The 21292-nt window shown below is 41.8% G+C and overlaps 1 protein-coding gene across 3 annotated transcripts in view; it reads right to left on the bottom strand.

Annotated features, from left to right (window-relative positions):
• Window positions 1–14743: 14743 nt before the first annotated feature.
• Window positions 14744–21292, bottom strand: part of ADSS2 (adenylosuccinate synthase 2) — a 39182-nt gene continuing 32633 nt past the window's right edge. For all 3 annotated transcript variants that reach the window (XM_074818351.1, XM_074818350.1, XM_074818352.1), the window contains 3 exons: window positions 21187–21284; window positions 16804–16953; window positions 14744–15637 (listed from right to left, as the gene is read on the bottom strand). In XM_074818351.1, coding sequence (XP_074674452.1) covers window positions 15585–15637; window positions 16804–16953; window positions 21187–21284 — 301 coding nt within the window. In that variant the 3' untranslated portion in view covers window positions 14744–15584. The remainder of the gene's footprint in view (window positions 15638–16803; window positions 16954–21186; window positions 21285–21292) is intronic.

The raw sequence follows: 21292 nt of genomic DNA, 5'->3' as shown, positions 1-21292 counted from the left end.
CTACATGAACATGTTTCAGTCCCTGGATGGAGAAGCCCATGGAAATTTAGGATTCAGTTTGAGTTGAATTACAAATAAGTACTGCTGGGCAGATGAGTGTACGAAGCTTGGATCCCTACAACTGCGTGTCCTGCTCCTGAATTACCCCTTGTCTAATGTGCTTCCTTTAGCAATTTCTCTATTTTGCAAGGCAGAAGGCACAGATCTGCAGCTGCGATGCTCATAAACCCTCTTTCCTTCATGGCACCTAACGATGCACCTGAGATCCTGCAGGTCCAGGTTTGTGTTTTCTTCTCACGTGCCTGTTTGCACAAAGGAATTGACCTGCAGGGACTGAACGTCTTTGAGAACATCACCTTCATCAAGCTGGTCAGAAAGTTTGGGAGTCATCTGGAGGGAGCTAACAGAGTGATCATCTGATCTTCATTTACACATGAAACAAGGCTAAAAAAACCCCTCAGATTTAAATCGAGGGAGGCTTTCAGCCTTGGGGCGGTCCTTTTGCCTGTGAGCCCCAACACGGCCAGTTGGTGCTCTGCCGTTCCTTTCTCTTCCTCACACAAGCATGCCAGACACCAAGACTCCCTCGAGCACTGTCTCTCAGAACTAAAATAGTCTTAGTATTTAGACTTCCTCCACAGCCATCGTGTCCCCAGAGGGGACCATCATCTTCTTTCACAGTTACAGACCGATTAGATCTGGTTTTCAAGTTGCTTCCAGTTCCCGGGTCCTTTCCCCTTGCTACCACAACCAGAAAGCCAGGCAGGTGTCTCCAGGATTGGAGCTGACTTCTTGCACTCCTCATTTGCTCCTGCTTCTGCCTCGCTGATCCCCCTCCAGCATGGAGCTATTATCCCAGCATTTTTCTTTTCTGTGATAAGGGAAGCATATGTCTGGATCTGCAATTACAAGTTGTATCTTTGTGAATCGCCAAGAAATGAATACTCCTTGATCCAGCCCATGTGTTGCTTCTCCCCCCTGGTGCCAGAGCGTATGATTTGAAGAAGGCACCCAGCTTACCTCTGCAGAGGAGAGCTCTGCTCAAAGTTACACTCGTGCAGGAGAGCTCAGAGTCATGCAGTGCTGCTCCTCTTTCTCTCGTAAGTGTTAAATAGATCCAGGCTGTCATCCTCCTTCGAGTTTTTGCTATTGCAGGGTAGCCCCTCTTGCAGCAGCAGGGGCTTGTCCCTGGCGTTAGGAGAGGGAGAGGGTAGCAGTATCTCCAGGTGCGACTGGGCGGCTGTTGGTGCCAGCCGAGGCAGAGCTGCGGGACCCGTTCTGCCTGGGTGAGCCTGTAAGAGCAGTTTTCCCAGAGCTGCTGTTTACGTTAAACCACTTACTCTGTTATCTTCCAGGGGCAAATTATTTTCTTTTTTCCCCAGCTGAAGAACATTAATGCCATTAAAATAATAAGAGATTTAGAGCATCTCTTTGTTTATACAGTAGCATGCCACAGTGACAGGCACAATATAAATAGCTAAGCACTGAGATAACCAAACACTTAGGCTGATGAAAAACCCCCAGCATTTTTCCCATTCCAAATTCTTTAGAGTAATCTGATTTGACCTCCAGCACAATGCATACTTTAATGATGCCTGAATAATGACTAGGCAAGGAATTAACTCCCACAGTGGGCTAACGTACTCACTTTCACCCAGAAGACCTAGGCTCAAATCCTGAATAAATCAAATGGATTTGGTGATCTCATTCCAGTTCCTCATGGTGCTTTGTTCACACCCTGCAATTTGGTAGAGCCTGCAGCCCCTGCCTGCCTCCTGCAGAGAGGGGCCAGCATCTGGGTAACAGAGATGGCATGGGTCAGAGGGGAGGTGCATTAGCAAAAACCAGCAAGTCCCTCTAATCTAGGGATCTCAGCTGCTGAAACAACAGGGGTAGGGTAGGGTAGGGTAGGGTAGGGTAGGGTAGGGTAGGGTAGGGTAGGGTAGGGTAGGGTAGGGTAGGGTAGGTAGGGTACAGGAGGGAAGGGGAGGGAGGGCTTTCATAGACCGACAGCACTGCCACCCCACCTCCTGGATGTCGGATGTCGGACATTCTCTGCTGTCAAACACCTTGATGTAAAAAAGCCCCATTTTTAACTGTGTAACAGATGCTTGAATATAAACTGCCTAAGTGTGACTAACCGCAGATTCATCTGTCCAGATTTATGAGTGGGAGAGCAAACATAATTCACTTAGCCTATGGCACGGTCAAGGGAGGTCTTCAGTAGGTGACTGTGCTGACAGAATTTTATGTGTCCTATGAAGATGGTAGTGTCAGTAGGGTGGGACAAAACCCTGCAGCTATCAAATGGGGAACTGGGAGAAAAAACATTCTTCTGGTGTTTGATATTTTCTGCATTTCTTTTCTGCTCATTGCTAAGAACACTTGGACGGCAATGAGAAGCTTTGAGTGGCATTTCCAAATCCTGTTACCGAAAGCTACATGCCTGGCACCCATACTGGAGCCTGCAAATTACATCAGTGAAAGCTGAAGTGCTCGTCAGCTATGAAAATTACATCACTCCTGCCTAGACACTCCACTTTGGTTAAACAAATTGAAAGGCTGCTTTGTTTTCTTCTATTTTTTTATTTAATTTCTCCTGCTACAACCATACCCAGAGCATAGCCAGTAACACAACAGGCAAGTGCCATGGAAATAACTGAGACAGAATTTTCTATTATTTTACTTTTCAAAATGTGGGCAGCAAAATACGAAGGTCAATGAAACAAAGCACATGTATCCATGCAAATATAACTGACATTAAAAACACCATGCGGGTAGCAGTACATCCCAAAAAGACAGAAGAAAGTACTTCAGAAGTTTTCCATGAAGCCTCATGCAGCATGTAAATCTAAAAAGACTAAGTGCTTTTTAAGAGATTCATATGGACAAGTTTTAACAAGTTTTAACTGTGCTTTTGTTTCCCTCAATGTGCCGTTGCCTGCAATCCGGAGGCCCGCAGCATGATGTGAAGATAGCTTGTGACAGCTGAGTGGTAGTGGTTGGTGAAATTCTGGTCGCACCAGCGTCCATGGGAGCTCATGTCGTCATTTAAATAGTGACAGGATGTTATCTCATCTTTTCAAATTCTTGATGTGCATATTAATAAGCCAGTCTTTTTTGATGCCGCACAGTACTGAAAATATTCGGAAAATTGTTTAGGTTTCAGTTAGGGAACCAGAGGAGCATTGCTGGTACCGAGCAGGATATCCTTCCTGTGCTGGCTTGATAGAGAGAAGCTTTATGTCACGTGTGAAACATATGGGACAAATCAATGCAGCTGAATTATGGAGCCCAACTGATGTCTCTACCGACTTCAGCAGATGCAGTCCTTAGCCTTTGTAGCATCAATGCTATTTGTTAGCACTGGTGGAGGGGGATTCACGGCTCCTTCCAAGCTGCAGCTCAGCAATAAGTGCCTTCTGGGCTTAGCTCAGTATTTGTGAGCTGTACCCAACGCACAGATGCTGCATGCTGAGGTCAAGCGAGTTCTCTGAGCCTGTAACTGGTGGGTAAGTTGAGGCACAGAGGGATGATGCGGCTCCTCAGCATGATCTCCAGGAGGAGTGGCTGTTGGGCAGCACATCTGGCAGGAGGTCTCGGTGAACCAGCACCCTCTTCCTACCTACTAAGCACCCATGGCTCTTGCCTTAGAAGAACAGGGAACCTCAAGATGTCTCTCCAGGTATGGAAAACCATGTCCATCCCATCACAACTCTCTACCCTAAACCAGCACAGCCAGTCACCAAGTTACAGGCAGGAAGTGAGAGGAGGGAACCACTGAGGCAGGCTGGAAAGGTGGTGAAACCCAGGTGTTTTGTGCCCAAGTGTATCCACAAACACCGTGACCTTCTGGGTACCTCAGGAGGGAAAACTTGTCCACCCTGGAAGTCTGCAGCAGCTCTCAGGAAATGACTCACGTAAGCTGGGGAAGGCTGCAGCAGCAAAGGGTGCAAACCCTTTGAAAATGTCATGGAGACCTGCAGCGGCTGGACAGGGTCTGCCTGGTCCCCAGCAGCACAGCCGGTGGGGGGACAAAAAGGAAACAGGCTGGCAGAGCGTGTGCTACCACCACCCCTTTGCACAGTTTGCTCCTGCCCGCCCAGAGTGATGAAGCCATGAAAGCACACGGCAAGAGACCAAGGGAAATGAATCTCGCCCAGTACACCTCGGCACACGCAGCGGGGGCTTGCACTCCTACAGAGGCTGGGAGTCAAGGGTAAGAAGCTCTTTAAAAACATTTCTCTGTCAGAAGGTCTTTGTGGCATTGGGCAACATTCAGCCCTGCAGCTTGGCAAGCCGAGGTGGAGCAAAGCACCTGAAAACCCCTGGGCAGTAGGTTCACAGTGGGGTTTTCAAAAGCTCTCTGCCTCCTGCAGGCATTTCCAGAGGCCATCCTGGCCAGGCAGGCCGGCAGCCAGTGAGCCTTCACTTTCACCCTGTGCCCCCCAGGGACAGGCCATCGCACCCCCAGGAGTCACACACGCTGCGCTGTTTGTGCTTGCGCTGTTTACACACACGAATTTAAAGCATCTCCCCCAGTTTCTCTGTAAATTGCTGCATTCAGATGAAGTGGCAGCTGCTGTAATTAAGACACAGTTAATTACATATCCCCTTAATTGCAATGATAGGATTTTGTCAATTTGGTAAATAAGAATCGTTAGGTTTCTTCCTGCAAGTGCAGCCTCAGCACAGCTCAGATGTGGCTCCCTTTGTCTCTCGGCAAACAGCAAGCTGCCCAGTGCTGGACCGGGACGGCAGCTCTCAGGTGGCAAAGGTGCTCGCTTTTGGCTTGCCAGCAAAGTTCAGGTCTTCAGCTGTCTCCCTTTGAAAAGCCTTTGCAAGAGGACAGCATCTGAAGGGAAATGTTTAGTGTGAGCTAGTGCAGCGTTGGGAAACTATTCAGGGTAAGTTGACAGGAAAGAGGCTAATCTTCTCAATCCTTTCCTTTTCTTTATTTAAAAAAGAAAAAGATAATAGGAATGAGTTGATTTTCTTACAATAAGGAATGAAATCTCCCACTCACCTGCTACTGGGCACAGACCACAGCTGTAAGCAGGACCACTGTCGCAGCCAAGAGGCTTTTAAATTCCAGCTCTGCCCTCAAGAATGACTATAAAAATAACTTTGCAGGTTTCTTTATTTACTGTGTCTAATTTTCTCTCTTACTGACTGTGCTGAATTTGTAAATTGCTCTTTCTCTTCTAAACCACCAACACAGCAAAGCCCAGGGCCAGCTCAGGGACATGCCCTCTGCTGCTATCACCTTCTGCCTCTCGTCTCCTGTGCAGTCCCAGCGCTTGCAGGCTGCTCTTCCCAGGACAAGTCTCCACCTGTACCAAGATCACCTGGCTGACAAAGTTTCGTCAGGGGGGAGAAAACAGGAAGACAGAAGGGTTGCAAAACGTCAGGACTGAATCCAGTGAGAGGAACTGGGCTCCTGCAGGGTTGGCCAGGGCCTGGAGCGAGCAGGGTGGTCAATGTGGAGAAAACCCATCTTTCCATCCTGCCGTGGAGCAGCTGTATACCGAGGTAAGTGAGAGGGAACACATGTGAGACATGTATGTCCTTTTTGGAATTACTTTTTGGTGATTCAGTACACAGAGCTGTCACCCATATTAATTAATGAATTGTGGTTGATTAAACAAGTATGTTCAGGGTGTTCTCACACAAAAAAGTGGCCCAAAAAAAATCACCTGATTAAAGATTACCTAAGATCACCTTAGACTTAATCATTAGTTGTGGTTAAGTTACGAATAGCTAGAAATTAATGAAAACATCGTTTGTATTTGCCTCCCAATTCTTTATCCAACAGGCAAACTCAACCTTTCTCCTCATGGGAAGCAGCAAACACCACCTCCAGGCTTTGGCAAGGCCCTGACACTGGCTCAGTGTGAAGTTATGCGTTGTGGTTGAGTCTCATCCCCTCCCTGGTGGCACTTCCACTGCTCCCGGGTCTCTGCTGGGCCAAGTCAACCCGCTGAACCCGCAGGCACCTCTTTGCTTATTTTTCACTGGTTCATTTTCTGCCTGTTTAGCAAAGCAAACTGGTTTGGCACAAGGCTCAGCAACCACAAGGTGAAGATTAGGATGTTTTCTTGACAGCATTAGCAAGCTGCTGGTATCAGTTCAAATGGTGACATGTTCAGACTTGCAGGATGTTTTCATAAGCAAATGAAGGAATGTGGTCTAGATAAAACTGCTTTGAGTTAGGTGCAGAATTGGTCAGGGGAAAAAAAAAAATCACACCATGGGAAGTGGTTCACCATCAAAACAGCAAAATGTATTCACTGAACGGTCCTGCTTCCATACAATTCAAATTTTTCATTGGTGAAGTCAGCGATGGGACAGAGTGTACTTAATAAATGTGCAGGTGATGCAAAGCTGAGAGGAACTGAAAGTACGTTAGAAAACAGTTCAAAATTATTTTAACAAATCGGAGAAATGGTCTGAGAAAAATAGGCTGCAATGCAGTAAGGCTGTGGGCAAGTTTCTACGTGTAAGCAAAAAAAAATATCAATAGAGCAAAGGCAAAATGGAGCGAAATATGAATCAGCAAAGCTATGCCATGGGAAAGATGGGAAATATCATACTAGAACAAAACTAGATTTCCTGATGCAAGACACATGATGTCATCCATCATTTCCACTCAGCACTGCAGACATCAGTGAACAAACTGTGACCATTTTCAGGTCCCAACTCCCCAGTGACAGAGAAAAAAACCCAAACAGCCTTGGAGATATCTAAAAATTACCTCCAAGCAGAGCTTCAGAGAATTGATCAGCCTGAGGAAAAAACAACTGGGATGTAGCAAATACCCAAAATACTGCTTCAGAGAAAAAGGGAATAATCCGTCCTCCCTATCCATAGCAAACAGACCACCGAACAGAAAGCTTAAATTGCAGAGGGAGGAATCTGAGTGGATGGTAGGAGAAACTTTCTAAGGGTGAAACACTGGAGCAGATCATCAGGGAGGCTGTGAAGTCTCAGGATAGGAGGTTAGGCAAGTGTCTGAATCACCGAAGGCAGAAACCTTCCTCTCATCCCAGTCCCCGCTGACTCAAGGCCCCTCGTGATCCCTCCTGGCTCCAGGGGTCTGTGTCTCAGAAGAAAACAAAGTTTTTCCTTCTTCCCTGCCCCACCTCATCCTTCCTGAAGTCTCCCTGTTTTGGTGCTAAGATGTAGTTCATAGCTCATATGACAGAAGGGTGCATAAAAAAAATCCTGACTCAAATTACGCCTACATTTCTAATTCCAGAAAGGTTAAAGAAAGCTTTACCTTCTGTCTACAGCAAGTAAGATGTATGGGAGAGCATGTCCAATAGAACATCAGAAAATGTTTACCCTTAAAGACCCAACCCTGGACTCCCTCCTGTGTCAGATCTTTTTTGCTTTCTCACCCATTGACTTTCTTCTTTAAACTTCACCACTGTCCAGAGATACTCCTACGTCTAGGAGTAACCTGAGAAGGATGCAACCTGAGGACTAGCAGACCCTAATTTTCCAAAGTGCAGCAGCACTCAGGATGGTAGCTCAGATGTGCAGGGGCACAAGTTTCCAAGTGATTTGCTGATAGATTAGCTTCTCCCCTCCCCTGTCTAGCTCTTAGTCTCCTTACACCTTCAGTATGACACCATTTTAGATGTGTATATAATCAACTGCAACACTGCTAGTAAATTGGCTCAAACAGCCCTCAAAAATGCACACGCAAGGCTGACACTGGTAGGACTGCTTCCCTTGACCCGAGGCTGAGGGGCACACCCCTTCCAACGCCAGTAGGGAAAGGAGGCACCACCACAAAGCCGGGCTTAGTGAGGTAGAGGGACTTTGCTTGCAGCAGCTTAGCAAGTGAAAGGGAGCTCAGGCAGACCGCTGCCACGGCTGTGCCTGCAAGCTTTCCCTTTCCTGATCTTTGTTCCATGATTTATCTAAGTCTGTAACCCCACTGCGTGAATCAGGAACCACACAGTTGAATAAACTTTATTGCTATGGGCTTCCTTGGTTTTCAAAAGCAGAACGGATTTCATCCTGGAAAAAGAATCCTTCTTCAGTGAGTTAAGTTTGATAAGCTTCAAAAACAAGATTAGGATATTTTTTAATGGCTATTTATTATTTAGCATGAGCAGGTACATTACAGATGGCCCTGCAATTTTAATTGTATGGCTGTAGCATTTGGATGCACTTTCTCTTGTCTGTCAGACTCCCTGCAGGCCCCTACATGAACCATTTAACCTCCGTCTTAAGCTCTCTCCTTCCTACTCGGCTTTACATTCCTTGTCTGTTAAGACCAAAGTCACTTTAGCTCACGGCACAATAAGTTTTTTTAATACATCAGGTCTCAAAAGCTTCTGAGACTTGTAACTAAAGTTCTATGTGCAAAGTTTCAAGAGAAAGCTGTAACTTAGGCATTCAAATGGCAAATTTTGAAAATACTGCTGGATGTATCCAGGATGGAGGAGAGGATAAATTCTGACATGAGGGCCTTTGAACTGTACACCAGGAGGCAGGTGAGCAACCCCAGGTTTGGAAGAAAGCTTGTCAATTCTGTTGTAGACACAGTCACTACTGGCACTATCTCAGGTAGCTGGGTTGGCAACCTGAATACATGGATTGCTGCTGAAAGAAGGAAGATCCAACATCCCCCCATTTCCCAAAGATGAGGGATGAGGAACGCTTCCTGCTGAAGCCACACTAAGGGTAAAACTGGAGAAGAATCACCCCCGGGGAGGAGTTGGGGAGAGGAGAGGAATCTCTGTTGGTGCTGCTGACTATGATGAGGACAACAGTTGTGCAGAACTGGCTGACAGGGATATGGAAATGTTGGTAAATATAACAGTGATTCTCAACAGCTCATATTGTGTGTGAGTGTTGGAGTTGTCACTTTTGTATGTTGTATAGCTACATTTTCCAAGATTGACTGAAATTATCTAAAGCATGAAAATACATTCTTTTGTAGACTGAATTGGATAAGGAGTTTTTACATCGTGCTCTACAACTAAGTGGAAGAAGCAACGGTCTTAGTTTTAGAAAAAAAATCAAACTGTGGATGTATTCAAGGAGTTTTTAAGACGGCTGTGTCATGATACTATTCAAAACAATAGTCTGTCTAAGATCTCTGGTGAGAACCGATTTTAACATCAAACTCCTGGAGCTGCAATATTAATTCACACTCCAGTGAAGTAGTTGCCATGGATTGGCCAAAACATAATTCACCGACTCTGATGGGCAACAAAATACAGAAAACATCTACTTTGTTTTCCAAATACTGGTGAGTCACTGTTTTATACACAGCAGCCAAATTTCATTCCTTGGGAGGTAGAATAAATTATTACTTAATTGTGACAAACGAGCAGACCATCAGACCCACTGATATAATGAATCAGTCTGCAAAGAAATTCTGCTTTGAGTCACAGAACAGCTCTCTGTTGTCCTGAATTATAAAATGCTGTTTAAATAAGTTAACTGGTTCCTGCATTTGTTTCTACTCTAAGACCTGCCACTAATATTGTGCACAACTCCTTCTAGAAACTCCCACAGCTCTGCAAAATTTAACGTTTTGTAAAACCTTTACTTTACATGCGTACACTGGTTCTTTTCTTCCTGGGGGATTCCTAATAGGTAGGTATGGTATTCCATAGCAAATATTGCTACCAAAATGGAGATTAATACATTCAAGCCATGTAAGCAAGTAATTTTAGGTCCATCAGCAGCTCCTTAACAAAAAAAATTAACATTTTACATCATTGTTTGTAGGAATTTGGCATGTCGTACTCTGCAAAGGGGTTTATAAGGGAGTTTATAGATCCTGCACCCATCTTGCAACCAGGGTAAGCCTCTTGAACCACACAACACACGTTACATGCACAGACCAGGCTATCAGTTAGTTGTATAAAAAAATCTGCTCAAGACTCTTAGCATTTCAGGAGGGTACTTGGGGGGGGGGGGGGGGGGGGGGGCGCAGAAGAGTCTGCCCAGATTTTACATCTTGAATTTTTTTTTTTTTAAAAAGTGCCTTCATCTGAACAAACTCACATTTTTCCAAAAGATGCAAGATTTTGTCTTGTTATCAATGTCATTCCCTTATTCATTTGTAAGCTCTGTATTGGGACAAAAATATTTCTTTTTCACAACTGCCATATAAAAAAATTGCTTTTCCAGAGCTTGGGCAGGATTCCTGCTCTCTGGTCTCCTACTTGTACCTTCACTATCTTCTATTTGCTTGCTTCATCAGCTCAGGTGTTCATCCTGGAAAGGATGTCTGTGGTTTCTATCCTGGGCAACTAGGACAGGTCCACGAGGCACCTGCATCCAGAGGAGCTCCAGGGTAAGCTTGTGTGTCCGAGTAAACCCATAAGACCTGTGGAACAAGCCTATTGTGGGCAACGTTGCAACAACTTCCAATGATTTTTTATGACTTTGGCCTAAAAGAGGAACAACAAGAGAATCCAGACAGAGTAAACCAAAACTGCATCCAAAAGATTTTGGCCATACCAGGAGTGCCGCATGACCTGAATTTATTATATGAGAATCTAGAATGGAAATTGTTGTAAAAAAATGCTGTTTCCCCCCCATGAAAATTTGTTGTATTGCACATCAACTCCAAAATATGTTTAATTTTAAAAGTTTTTTTTTAAATGTTGTAGGCTATTCCTGTTGGGTAGTCAAGGCTTTAAAAATTCTAGTAATATTAAACTAATGCAGCTAGTTGCTCGACTGCAAGAGGCACAACCCTTATCGTGCTAATTACAAGTCAGATGGAGCCAATCGAACAATACTGAATTATTAAGGTCTTACTGCACATTCTCAGGCTGTTAATATCTATTAGATTACAGCTGCATTATACTGAGTGCTCATTTCAGCAGGAGATTAGAAAGTACATTTATAATGCTGGCTACCCTTTGGGTGGATCATGGTATTTACATACCATATGTCAGCATGAGATTACAGAATGATTTATGCTTTTTGCCTAGACCTTTCAGTAAACTACAACCAGCTTCAGTAAACTATGAAGCTGAAACTCCATTCCAACCTGACTTTGACAATTCAGCTCTCAGGAAGTACATGCATTTTCAAAAAAAATAATGAAAAAGACCACCAGTGACTGGTATAATCAAACTTTGTACAAAGCAGCATTTGACTTGTCATATCTCAACACAAATAAGAAATCCACACTGGTTTTCCTGTTGAGAGGGGCATAGAAGATGAACTAGGGAGGTTCGCTCTGCTATAAACAAACTAGTCCTAAACTGCATGAAGAAAAAAGTGAAAAGTCATCTCACTTTTTCCAAAAAAGAGCTCCCACCTGTCCCCCACAGCCATACCCTCTCTCCACTACCAACACTCAGATATTCCAGTTCCCTCTGTAATACGCAGAAGACAACCAAGGAATGAGAACAAGGCAAAGTGCTTGTACTTGTGCAGATTGTTATCTAAAAATACTCAAACATACTGTAGATAATGCCAGTAGTGTGTATCACAAGAGCTAAAGAGTAAGTACCTAGATGTATGCACAAATTGATTCATCACTGAAAAAAAATAGCATACTGTAAGAAAATACATTGCTTTGATACACTTGATTTATTAGTTCTAAAGTGGCAGTGAAGAACATTAGGATTTACCTCAGTGTTATCTGTTTAAAGCTGAATAGAAGATATTTGAATGTGTATTTATTGCAAGGTATTTTAAATATGACACGTCAGATAAGTTGTAACGCTCAAAGAACAGTGTAAAATTTTAAGTCTCTGCAAATAATGCATCATCTGTGTGTATGTATGTATGCACAGCACTCTGCCTTAAGTAGGTAAAGCTGTCATGCACCAAAAGAAGTGTGCTTGATTACTATACCACTAGGTTTATTAAGTTTCACTGTTTCAGAGACTAGGAGCAGTATGGGCAGGAGAAAACTCACCAGATTGAGTTGTCCCTTATCTTCATTCCCAGCTACTTTGCTCTTTACTTTTTTGAAACCAGCCAAACCTTTGATTATGTTTCATTAAGGGAGCTGGCTGTGACAGCAAAAGGAAACTATGATCTTCTATTAGAAAGTAGATTTCCAGGATGATGATAGACGAAAGCAGCTGCCATGCATTACATCAGCATTATCTGTCTGCCACTTTATCTGAAGGTTTTGTCCATTAGCTGCATGTCAAAACCCAATTACATGTGCAAAACAAATGGAAAGGCTAAGCAGCAGAAGTATCCCTCACTTCCCCTCCTATTTAGTTAGTAAAGGAGGCTCACTAAACCGTAGGGACATAAGGGCTATTAAATGCTGCAGTACAGCACAAGCCTAGGAGAATCAACCTTGTAAATATTTCAGTGGCAGCAAGAATGGCACGAGATCAAAATACCTTGTCTGTCATCAGCCTTGTCAGGTCTAACAGGTATCCATGCCTCCTGAAAACATCCCATCAGTGGGAGGGGATACTTGGAGGAGAATCAACTTCAACTACTCTCCTATGCTGCCATCCTCTCCCCTTACATGCTCGCAACAGAAGAGACTTCAGAGAGGAAGGGAGTATACAGGAAGGGCCTGAGAAATACATGCTTGTCATTGAAGTACAAAGGTTTTTCCTTTTACTACAGCTTACTACTAGCCTGTGACAGACAGCCAAAAGCATTTTGCCAATGAATGTGGCAATTCCTTTGAGGCCAAAGGGCTCTTAACTAATGAAGGGGGGAAAAAAGCAGAACAGTGAGTTTTGGCTACAGAAAAAATTACAAGTGCCTTAAAAGACATTTAACGATGCCCCTACTAAACACACTGCTGGATGTAGAGTATTAGACTGCTGTTCTCCTCTTCCTCAACAACCTCCGTAACTTTTAATATTTGTTTCCCCAACATTCAGGCTGGTGATAACACATCCCAGCCTATTTCCCCATACGTACAAATGAAATAAGGGGTAGAAAAAGTAGCATTGGGGGAAGGGGGAATTTGGTAGGATATAACCATTCTATAACACCAGCAAAGCGTTTGTGCATCAGTCCAAGAATTCACTCCAGAAATGCTTAGGCAAAACTGGCATTCAGGGACAACGTAATAAGCTTCACAGATGCCAAGTTTAACCACCTGATATTTAAAGAGAAAAATTCTTCGTTCTAGGTCATGAGAGTAAATATACACCAACAGATCCTGGACCACGTATTATCTGGACAAGTACTGGTAGGAGGATGTTCTCAACTTTTCAGGCCTGCACTCGAGTGGAAGAGTCAAAGAAAAATCCCAGCAGAACTTAAAAAAGCAAAAAGAACATAAATCACTCTTGCAGTTCAAGACAATTCTGTTTTGTTTCTTTAACTACATAAATACTTTGTATCATTTTAGGCTATAGCTATACCTGGGAATATGAATTCCTCAACTGAAAAACAACGGTAGTTTGTACAGTGGAGTTACAACAGTGGAAGAATTGAAACAGGCCTTGAACTTGAAGGTCTCTGCTTGGCAGAAGTGAAACACAATACCTTGTAAGCCCTCATTTATACACTCCCTGTAGAAGGAAAGCATGCCCTCATTTATTTATTTACTCAATCCTTGAACCAGCTAGGCCCCCAGTCCTTGGCTGGCAGTTTCACTGACAGCACAGATCCCCTTGGTGCCTCCTACAGCTACAGGAAGACAAGAATACTTAGTAATTATTACCTATTGTTCACATTGCAAGGGTAATTCCCTCCATCACCTAGAGAATAGCAGTATCTTTTTTTCCTTCTAAATGAACATCAGAATTTATGTTTTACACAGTTATATCCCTCCTTCTCTTCATCAGGGAATTAGGAAGAGATTTTTAATTCAAGATGTCCCTTAGCTAGGGAGGGATGGTATGGTTCTCTCCTGGACTGCGAGGCTGACAGCAAAACTAGACCCCCAACCCCTCCAGAAAAACTGAGTATGAAGTTGTTTGGTTTTTAATGCTGAGGAGAATGATCTTTACATGCAATGGTGATACAAAAGCATCTCAATGTATCTGCCAATTTTCCGGCATTCTGTGGTATCCTTTTCTTTCCCTGTTACACAACTAAAATACACACCCTGCTAACTGCTGTCAAATGCAAACAATTCAATAGAAAATGCTCCTTAAATATCAGTAGTTTTATACTTCAACCCTCCTGTTCCTCCCCTTATGATAAGCAATTTTATGCCAACTGAAAACATAAACGCTGTGCTGAACACCTCAACAGCAGCATCAATCCAACAAATCTATTCCATTGCAGGAAGCATCTGGTCACCTAAAACATAACCTGGAAAGGCCTCGTATCTTATATTCACCTGCACAGCCAAAATCTACTAAACTAAATCCAAAACTACTGCCCCACCTTGATACAAACTTATTTTTAGGAAACTAAGTTTTATTTTAAGTGAAAAGGAAGCACATGAATACCATAGTACAGTGTGTAAAAACAAACTCATTCTCAAAAAATCTGGAAAGGGAATATGTAACCATTGGGTTGTTGTCAAAAAGAAATCAGATTCTTTGGAACATATAATAATGGTTATAAATTTTAAAAATTCTAGAACATTCCCCAACACTAATAAGCCAAAATGTTAGATGTCTTGAGGTGAATACTTGTTATTTTCCCTACATCTAAAGCAAATACATTGAATACTTTAAATGTTATTCCTAAAGCATCTTCAATCTATAATTACAAAAGTGTCTGTGCTTTGCCAGTTCTCCAGAGAAAGATCTTCTATAGGCTATGTAGAAAGGAATTTAAAAGGGCATCAAAATGTTAGACTTCTCACCAAATATAAATATAACCTCAATTAATTGGGGAAACGGTTTGAGATACGTGCATGGGAAGTAGAGAAGTACAGGGTTTTTAAAATACAGGAAAAAAAAAAGAGTTACATTATAAAACATTTAACTCAAAATCAGAAGGTTCTTTAATAATCGCAAATGAACTTTTTACAATATCAATTTTCTAACTGTCTGGGCACACTTCCTGGTAAACACTTCGGTGTCCTCTGTGAGTTACAAAGAGTAAGTTTTCTGTGTTATACAGCTAAAAAAACCTGGACATTCTTAACAACTTGGCATCACATCTTTTTTTAAAAAACAGATCACACAATAATTTAGACAGCATTTATAGCATTATAAAATCAGAATCCCCCTCTTTAATTACTCACAAGAGCAGCCATTAAGAATACAACAGCTTTAGGAATACAAATAATGAGGATGTAAAACTATCTGTGCAAAACTGCATTATTTTTACTGTCTAAAATTTCAGGGAAGTAACACCGCCAAAAGCAGAGAGAAGATAACAAAGACAAACAGTCATGAAAGTAATGCTACCTTAGATTTTCAAACAGGAATTACATTATGAAGTAAATATTAGGTAAAGAAAAAAAATCTGATGGCACCTTGAACAACAATGACAAGTGTCCTGGAAATTGCAGTTGAACAAGAACTGATAGAGGTTCATGTTAAAGTCTCTTTCAGGAGTAGCGATTGATTTGGGGGTATCAACTCTAGCATTTCTTTCCATGCAAAAAATCTATCTTTCCAACATCTTTGCTTTGCGGGCTACTAATGCATTTAAGAATGAGCAGTCTTTTGAGGAGTGTGCTTTCTTCCATGCATCTGAAATCTTTAAAACAGCTGGATCATTGATTCCCTGGATTTCCCTACTCCAATCCATTTAACTGCAGGAGAGAAAAGCAAACTTTTATTATAAGTAATACAAAGCAAGATCAGATTGTATCTTAAGATACAAACTTATCTTCTTAAGTGCTTAAGATCTTAAGTACCATAGTCATAAGAAAAACACAGCATATACTATTAGTACATTAAGAAATGATAACTATGTCTACTGTTCTCAAAGTAAGAATGCATTGATAACTCAGAAAAGCAGGAACAGTCTTGAAGCTGCCATAATAAATAAATCAGTTTTCCAGATCATAGGAAAAAGGATACATAGAAACTGTCAGAAAAGTAAAGATTTGCATCGTCGTCTCATTCCCAGCTTTGGATGGAACCACAGGATCATCTGACAGGCTGAGAGAGTTGGGGTTGTTCAGCCTGGAGAGGAGAAGGCTCCAGGGAGACCTTATAGCAGCCTCCCAGTACTTAAAGGGGGTCTACAGGGAAGGTGGGCAGGGACTCTTTACCAGGGAGTGTAGGGATAGGGTGAAGAATAACGGTTTTAAACCGAAAGAGGGTAGATTTAGATTAGATATAAGGAAGAAACTCTTTACTGTGAGGGTGGTGAGGCACTGGAACAGGTTGCCCAGAGAGGCTGTGGCTGCCCCCTCCCTGGAAGTGTTCAAGGCCAGGTTGGATGGGGCTTTGAGCAACCTGGTCTAGTGGAAGGTGTCCCTGCCCATGGCAGGGGGGTTGGGACTAGGTGATCTTTAAGGTCCCTTCCAACCCAAACCATTCTGTGGTTCTATGATCTTTATTAGGGAGCATAAGAGAAATTTGTTAGTTTAGGACCCCTTACTGTCACATATATTTAATTGTATTAATATACCAGTAGCCCCACTGACTTTATAATAGCAGCAGAACTAAACCCCGATTATAACCAATCTGAAAAATACTTAAGCAAGTTATAAAAACCTCAGTTCAACAAGAACTGTAATATAAACCAAAGAAAGAATGCATATTAAAACTTTTGAAAATTTTCAATTCAACAGCTAAATAGATAGATGAAAAAAAGTAAAACAATAGTGACAAGTATCACCAGGTACATTAAAATAAGCACAGCTACAAACTAGTTTTTGATATTTTGAATGTTCATTAAGGCAAAGTACAAGATAGGTTTCACTGAGCAGGAAAAAACCAAAACAATAACAAAATCTGTTTTACTTACCAGGAACACCCAACTCCATTTCTATAAAGCGTACATAATTTTGTGCATTTACAGGCAGCTCATCAAACGTCCTTGCATTTGATATGTCCGTATCCCATCCTGGGAGTGTCTCATACTGAACCTCTACTTTATTTAAGACTTCCTGGTTGGCTGAGAAGCAAACAGGAACAAAAATATTATGTCTACAAAGATTATATATTCTCTACCACTAAACACATAACTGTGCAAAGCTTTTTATTCTTTTGTTATACAAAGACATTTACTCATAAGGTAACACCAGCACTAAAGGTGCTGAAGTGTCCTTTTTTGTTAAAATAAGCAGAGGAAAAAAAATATGAGGACTTAGACTAGGAATTCCAGTACTCAGTCACATACATATGTTTTTCTTAAACCACCATCTCTTCAGTTCAGAAAACACCTTTTCAGGAAAAGTAATTCCCCTGTAATTCATGTTATGTAAGCTCCATGTCTCAGATCAAGTCATTCCTGCAAAGACACCTAGTCAACCTGGGAAAAGGTTTTAGGTGCAAGAGGCACAGTAGAGGTGCAAATACAAAACCACAGCTACTCCCCTCCAGCGTGTGTGTAGCCAACAAACTCAAGCTCAGCATACTGAATAATTTGTCCTGGCACAAGTAGGAGTTCAATAGTAGCAATGTTGCAAGGACAGCCTTTATGAACTAGGCATTTTGAGTAAGGGTGAAAAAGGACTATGCTCTACTGACTTCAAAGCTTACAACAGTGAAGAAATGCACAATTTTTGGACTAAGGTGTTCACAGGTTAAGGCAAATGATCCTGAATCAATACTTGTTGTAATCAGGACAAACAGGCAAGCACATTAAGGATGTTGGGTTGCAGAGGCCACAGATAAGCACTTCCTTTAATGTCATCAGCAGTAACAACTGAGGTGTTGGCTGCTGACCAGGTGATCTGTAAAACAGAATAGCTATATTCAAAGTGCAAAACCACATACTAATCTCCAGGCATTGCAGATGGTCTAGAATAAAATGCTAGCCTTCCTCTTTCTGAAGAGGGAAAGAAAGTGACTGAACACCTGATCTTGGAGGTCCACAGGCATTTTTACTTTGAAGCCTCTCTGACAAGGCTAGCTGGGAGAAATCTGAAAACACTTAGAATTGAATTGTCTAATCTTGTCTACGATCTTCCATTAGTCTGTATTAGTTCGATTCCTTACTTCCCCAAAAGAGAGGAAGAAAAAGAGGGGATAAATTTCTTCATGTTTCAAATGATTCATTTTGCTCCAGCAGGTGTGATAAAAGATGATGTGTGGTAAAGATAAGCCATAAACTCAGTGTAGTAACAGATGTAGTCATCATCTAGATTTCTCTCAGCTCTTCCCTTAGGAGATTTATCTTTTAGACTTTCTGGAATATTCCTTATTAACAGCTGAATTAGATAACAGAAAGAGCAGATATAATAGTATCTGGTAGTCTGGTAGCATAATTTGGAGCGGGAATGATGTGATGTTACTTCCAACTCAAAAAAGAATAGCTGAAATTTGGGATCTTGGCACCATTGTAAAAGAAAGATCCTCCAGCAATTTCCAGAAACGGAACATAAAAACAGTCATATAGGTCAGACCAAAAGTGCATCTAGCACCATGTCCTAGCTCTTTCTTTAATCTACAGAAGATGCCCAGGGAAAGAGCACAAGAAAAAAAAGCAAGCATGAAGTAAAGCTTCTCCAAAATAATCTCCCAATTTCCTAAGGATCTGTGTTTTCAAAGTCTCCTGAGCTAGAGGTTGTGTCTGTGCTGAGATCAACTGATGCCTGAAATTGGACTGGAGGCACTAGCAGGACTAGACCATGGCTTTCACATTCCTTTTAAACTGATCAGCTCAGAGCTAGCAGGGAGTTCTACCTTTCTTTCATAAACTCCTGTGACTGAACAGAAATGAAGATACTGGCCAGCTCCATAGCAAAAGACTACAGCCTCAATGATACCAACTGAAGTCAGCTGTAAATTTACAAGACATTTTCAGTTCTTTCTTAACAGGAGATTATGAAATGCCCACAGAAATCTAAGCTAAAAAAACCAAGTGAGACTTGTATGACACTCTGATCCAGCTGGAAAAAGGAACAATATAGGAAATATGGCATGTTTTTCCTGAGATGATGGGCACTGTGTGTGCTTCTAATTTAGAGACAGTCATTTCACAAGAAGGGTAAATCACTAACATCTCCAAGAGAGTGGGAGGGTAGGGAGGGGAGAGAGAAAGAAATACCCTGCCAGCAAGAGATTCCCAGACTAGATCTCTTCTAAATTAAATAAAAAATGCCAAAATGGCAAGTTTTAAAAAAATAAGTTATACAAGTGCACAGCATGCAGAGATGTAGACATCAGAAATAATCTAATGGTCTGCAAAACAAAACACAAAGTGGGAAGAAGTTACCTTTTTGGTTTTTATGCCAGAGGCAGGGGTAGTAAGTAACCTGCAGCATATGTGCTGAAAATGCTGCCAAATGTTGAAGAGTATAGCAAAGAGAGAGGTATGGAACACAGAGGCACTGTGAGAGACAGCATCTTCCAGCTTACCAGAAGTTCAGCTCAAACTTCTTCCTGACACTTAAGGAAGACAGCACGTCAACAGCAAAGACAACAGCTTCTACTAAATTTCTACCAGAATTCTTAATTGTTCATACAGTAAAGAAAAATGGAGTTAGGCAGGTGAGCCACGTTGTGCTGCTATGACCAAAGGTCAGCTCCCTGTTACCTGGCCACATACAAGGAGCAAAGTCTGCCCTCAGGAGTTGTAAGAAGACTCTGGTCCCATTTGAGGCACACGATGAATGGGGGGGAGAAAAAAAAAAAGTAATCACTGAAGTCTTAGTACTGGAAAACATGGCCACCTGTTTATGTCATCTTTAATGATGGACTGCCAGAGAAGGTCCGCCTGGCTTGAGCACAAGACAGTCCAAATAGTCCCCAGGTTAGATGACAGGGCCACAGATGAAGCATTTACTCTCAATTCAAACGACTGATCTCCATTATGTTCAAAGGCCATCTAAAGTACACATAAATTTCCTTAATATTTTGATAAGGGTATCTATCAGGGGATATCTGAGTCTTAAAAAGGGAAAAGCATTCCCTGGTTTAGTGCAAGACGAGTACTAAATTTCCTGAATAAAAGTGCACACCATGTCATTCAGTATGCATTCAGATTGTAACTGCCACTTTTGTCTGATGATTCTGGAGGGCAAATCAATTAGAGAACTCCCCCAAGCACATGGTGAAACAGAAGATTTTTTGATAATCCCTTATGAATTTCCCTAACAGATATGTGCTATTTTCAAGGACTGCTGGCAGATCATCACTTATTCCTTTATACATAATTACATCTACATAAATCCTACAGTGAGTTGTATCTGATTACTACAGTTGATCTCCTCACCCACAAAAAGTTCTCTGCTGATATCATATGAAAAATGTAACCCGCGACCAGCCTCAAACCCTGAGGTAGCAATTAGAATGCAAAACGGGCAGTTATGTGCACATTAGAAAATCAAAAACCCCAATCTTTAGTACTGGTTAACATTCTCCCCTTTTCTGGAGTATCTCCACTATAGCAAACTGAAAAAGATGCATTATCCATGAAAACAATGTTTTGTGATATTTGAATATTTTAACATGCAGATACATTTTCCAGGTAAAAATTATCACTAAAATGACCACTGTCCTCTGCAGGAGCTATAGTTTCTATCATGCTAAACTGATGTCTCTTGGTCCTGCATTAGAAAATAGTCTTGCTTTCACCTAAGCTAATCGCTCATTTCCTCCCCCACCCCTTTTCCCTCTTTTCCATTGCGTAGGTGTGACAGGTTTTTGGCTGCTCTGTGAACCATTAAAAGGAAGTGAACTGTTAGAAAAATAACACAGGGAGAGAAAAACCTGTCTTTTCAACCAGATCAGTTCTCTCATGTAATCCACCACATGCTTAAATGAAGACCTGCCCTGCTAGAAGAGGGGATGAATACTGTAGTGGGAGTAAAATACTGGGTTTAGAGTATGTATTAGTTTATTAGTATACTATATATAATATAGTATACTATATTAGTAGCTTCTAATTTAGCTTGAAGGTAATGCAGGCTGTATTAAAGGGAAGGGATAAAGCAGTAACAATGTTTAAGAAGCTTTATATAGCACTTTGTATCTTTCTAGTAGACAAATGACAGTATTTGGTACAGGTGTCTTTAGGGTGCAAGTACAGGTGTGATATAGGGTCTCTCTGGTGCATCTGGGAAGACATTAGTGGCTTGATGCTGATGTAACACATTCCTGTCATAAATTTTACAAGTGAAATGCATTTAAGTATCAGATTACATTTCACCAAAATCTAAAATTGTTAAACAAGCAGTCTTACCAGGAAAATGAGGTATGATTTCACCATCTAGTTTGTATGCAACACCAACTTTGATTTCTGGAAATACATCCAGGATATCCAATTTGGTAAGCGCCAAACTATAAAG

This window comes from Strix aluco, chromosome 3, assembly GCF_031877795.1.
Source record: "Strix aluco isolate bStrAlu1 chromosome 3, bStrAlu1.hap1, whole genome shotgun sequence".
Taxonomy (NCBI): Eukaryota; Metazoa; Chordata; class Aves; order Strigiformes; family Strigidae; genus Strix; species Strix aluco.
Note: the sequence above shows the minus strand (reverse complement) of the source record. Positions and strands in the feature narration are given on the sequence as shown.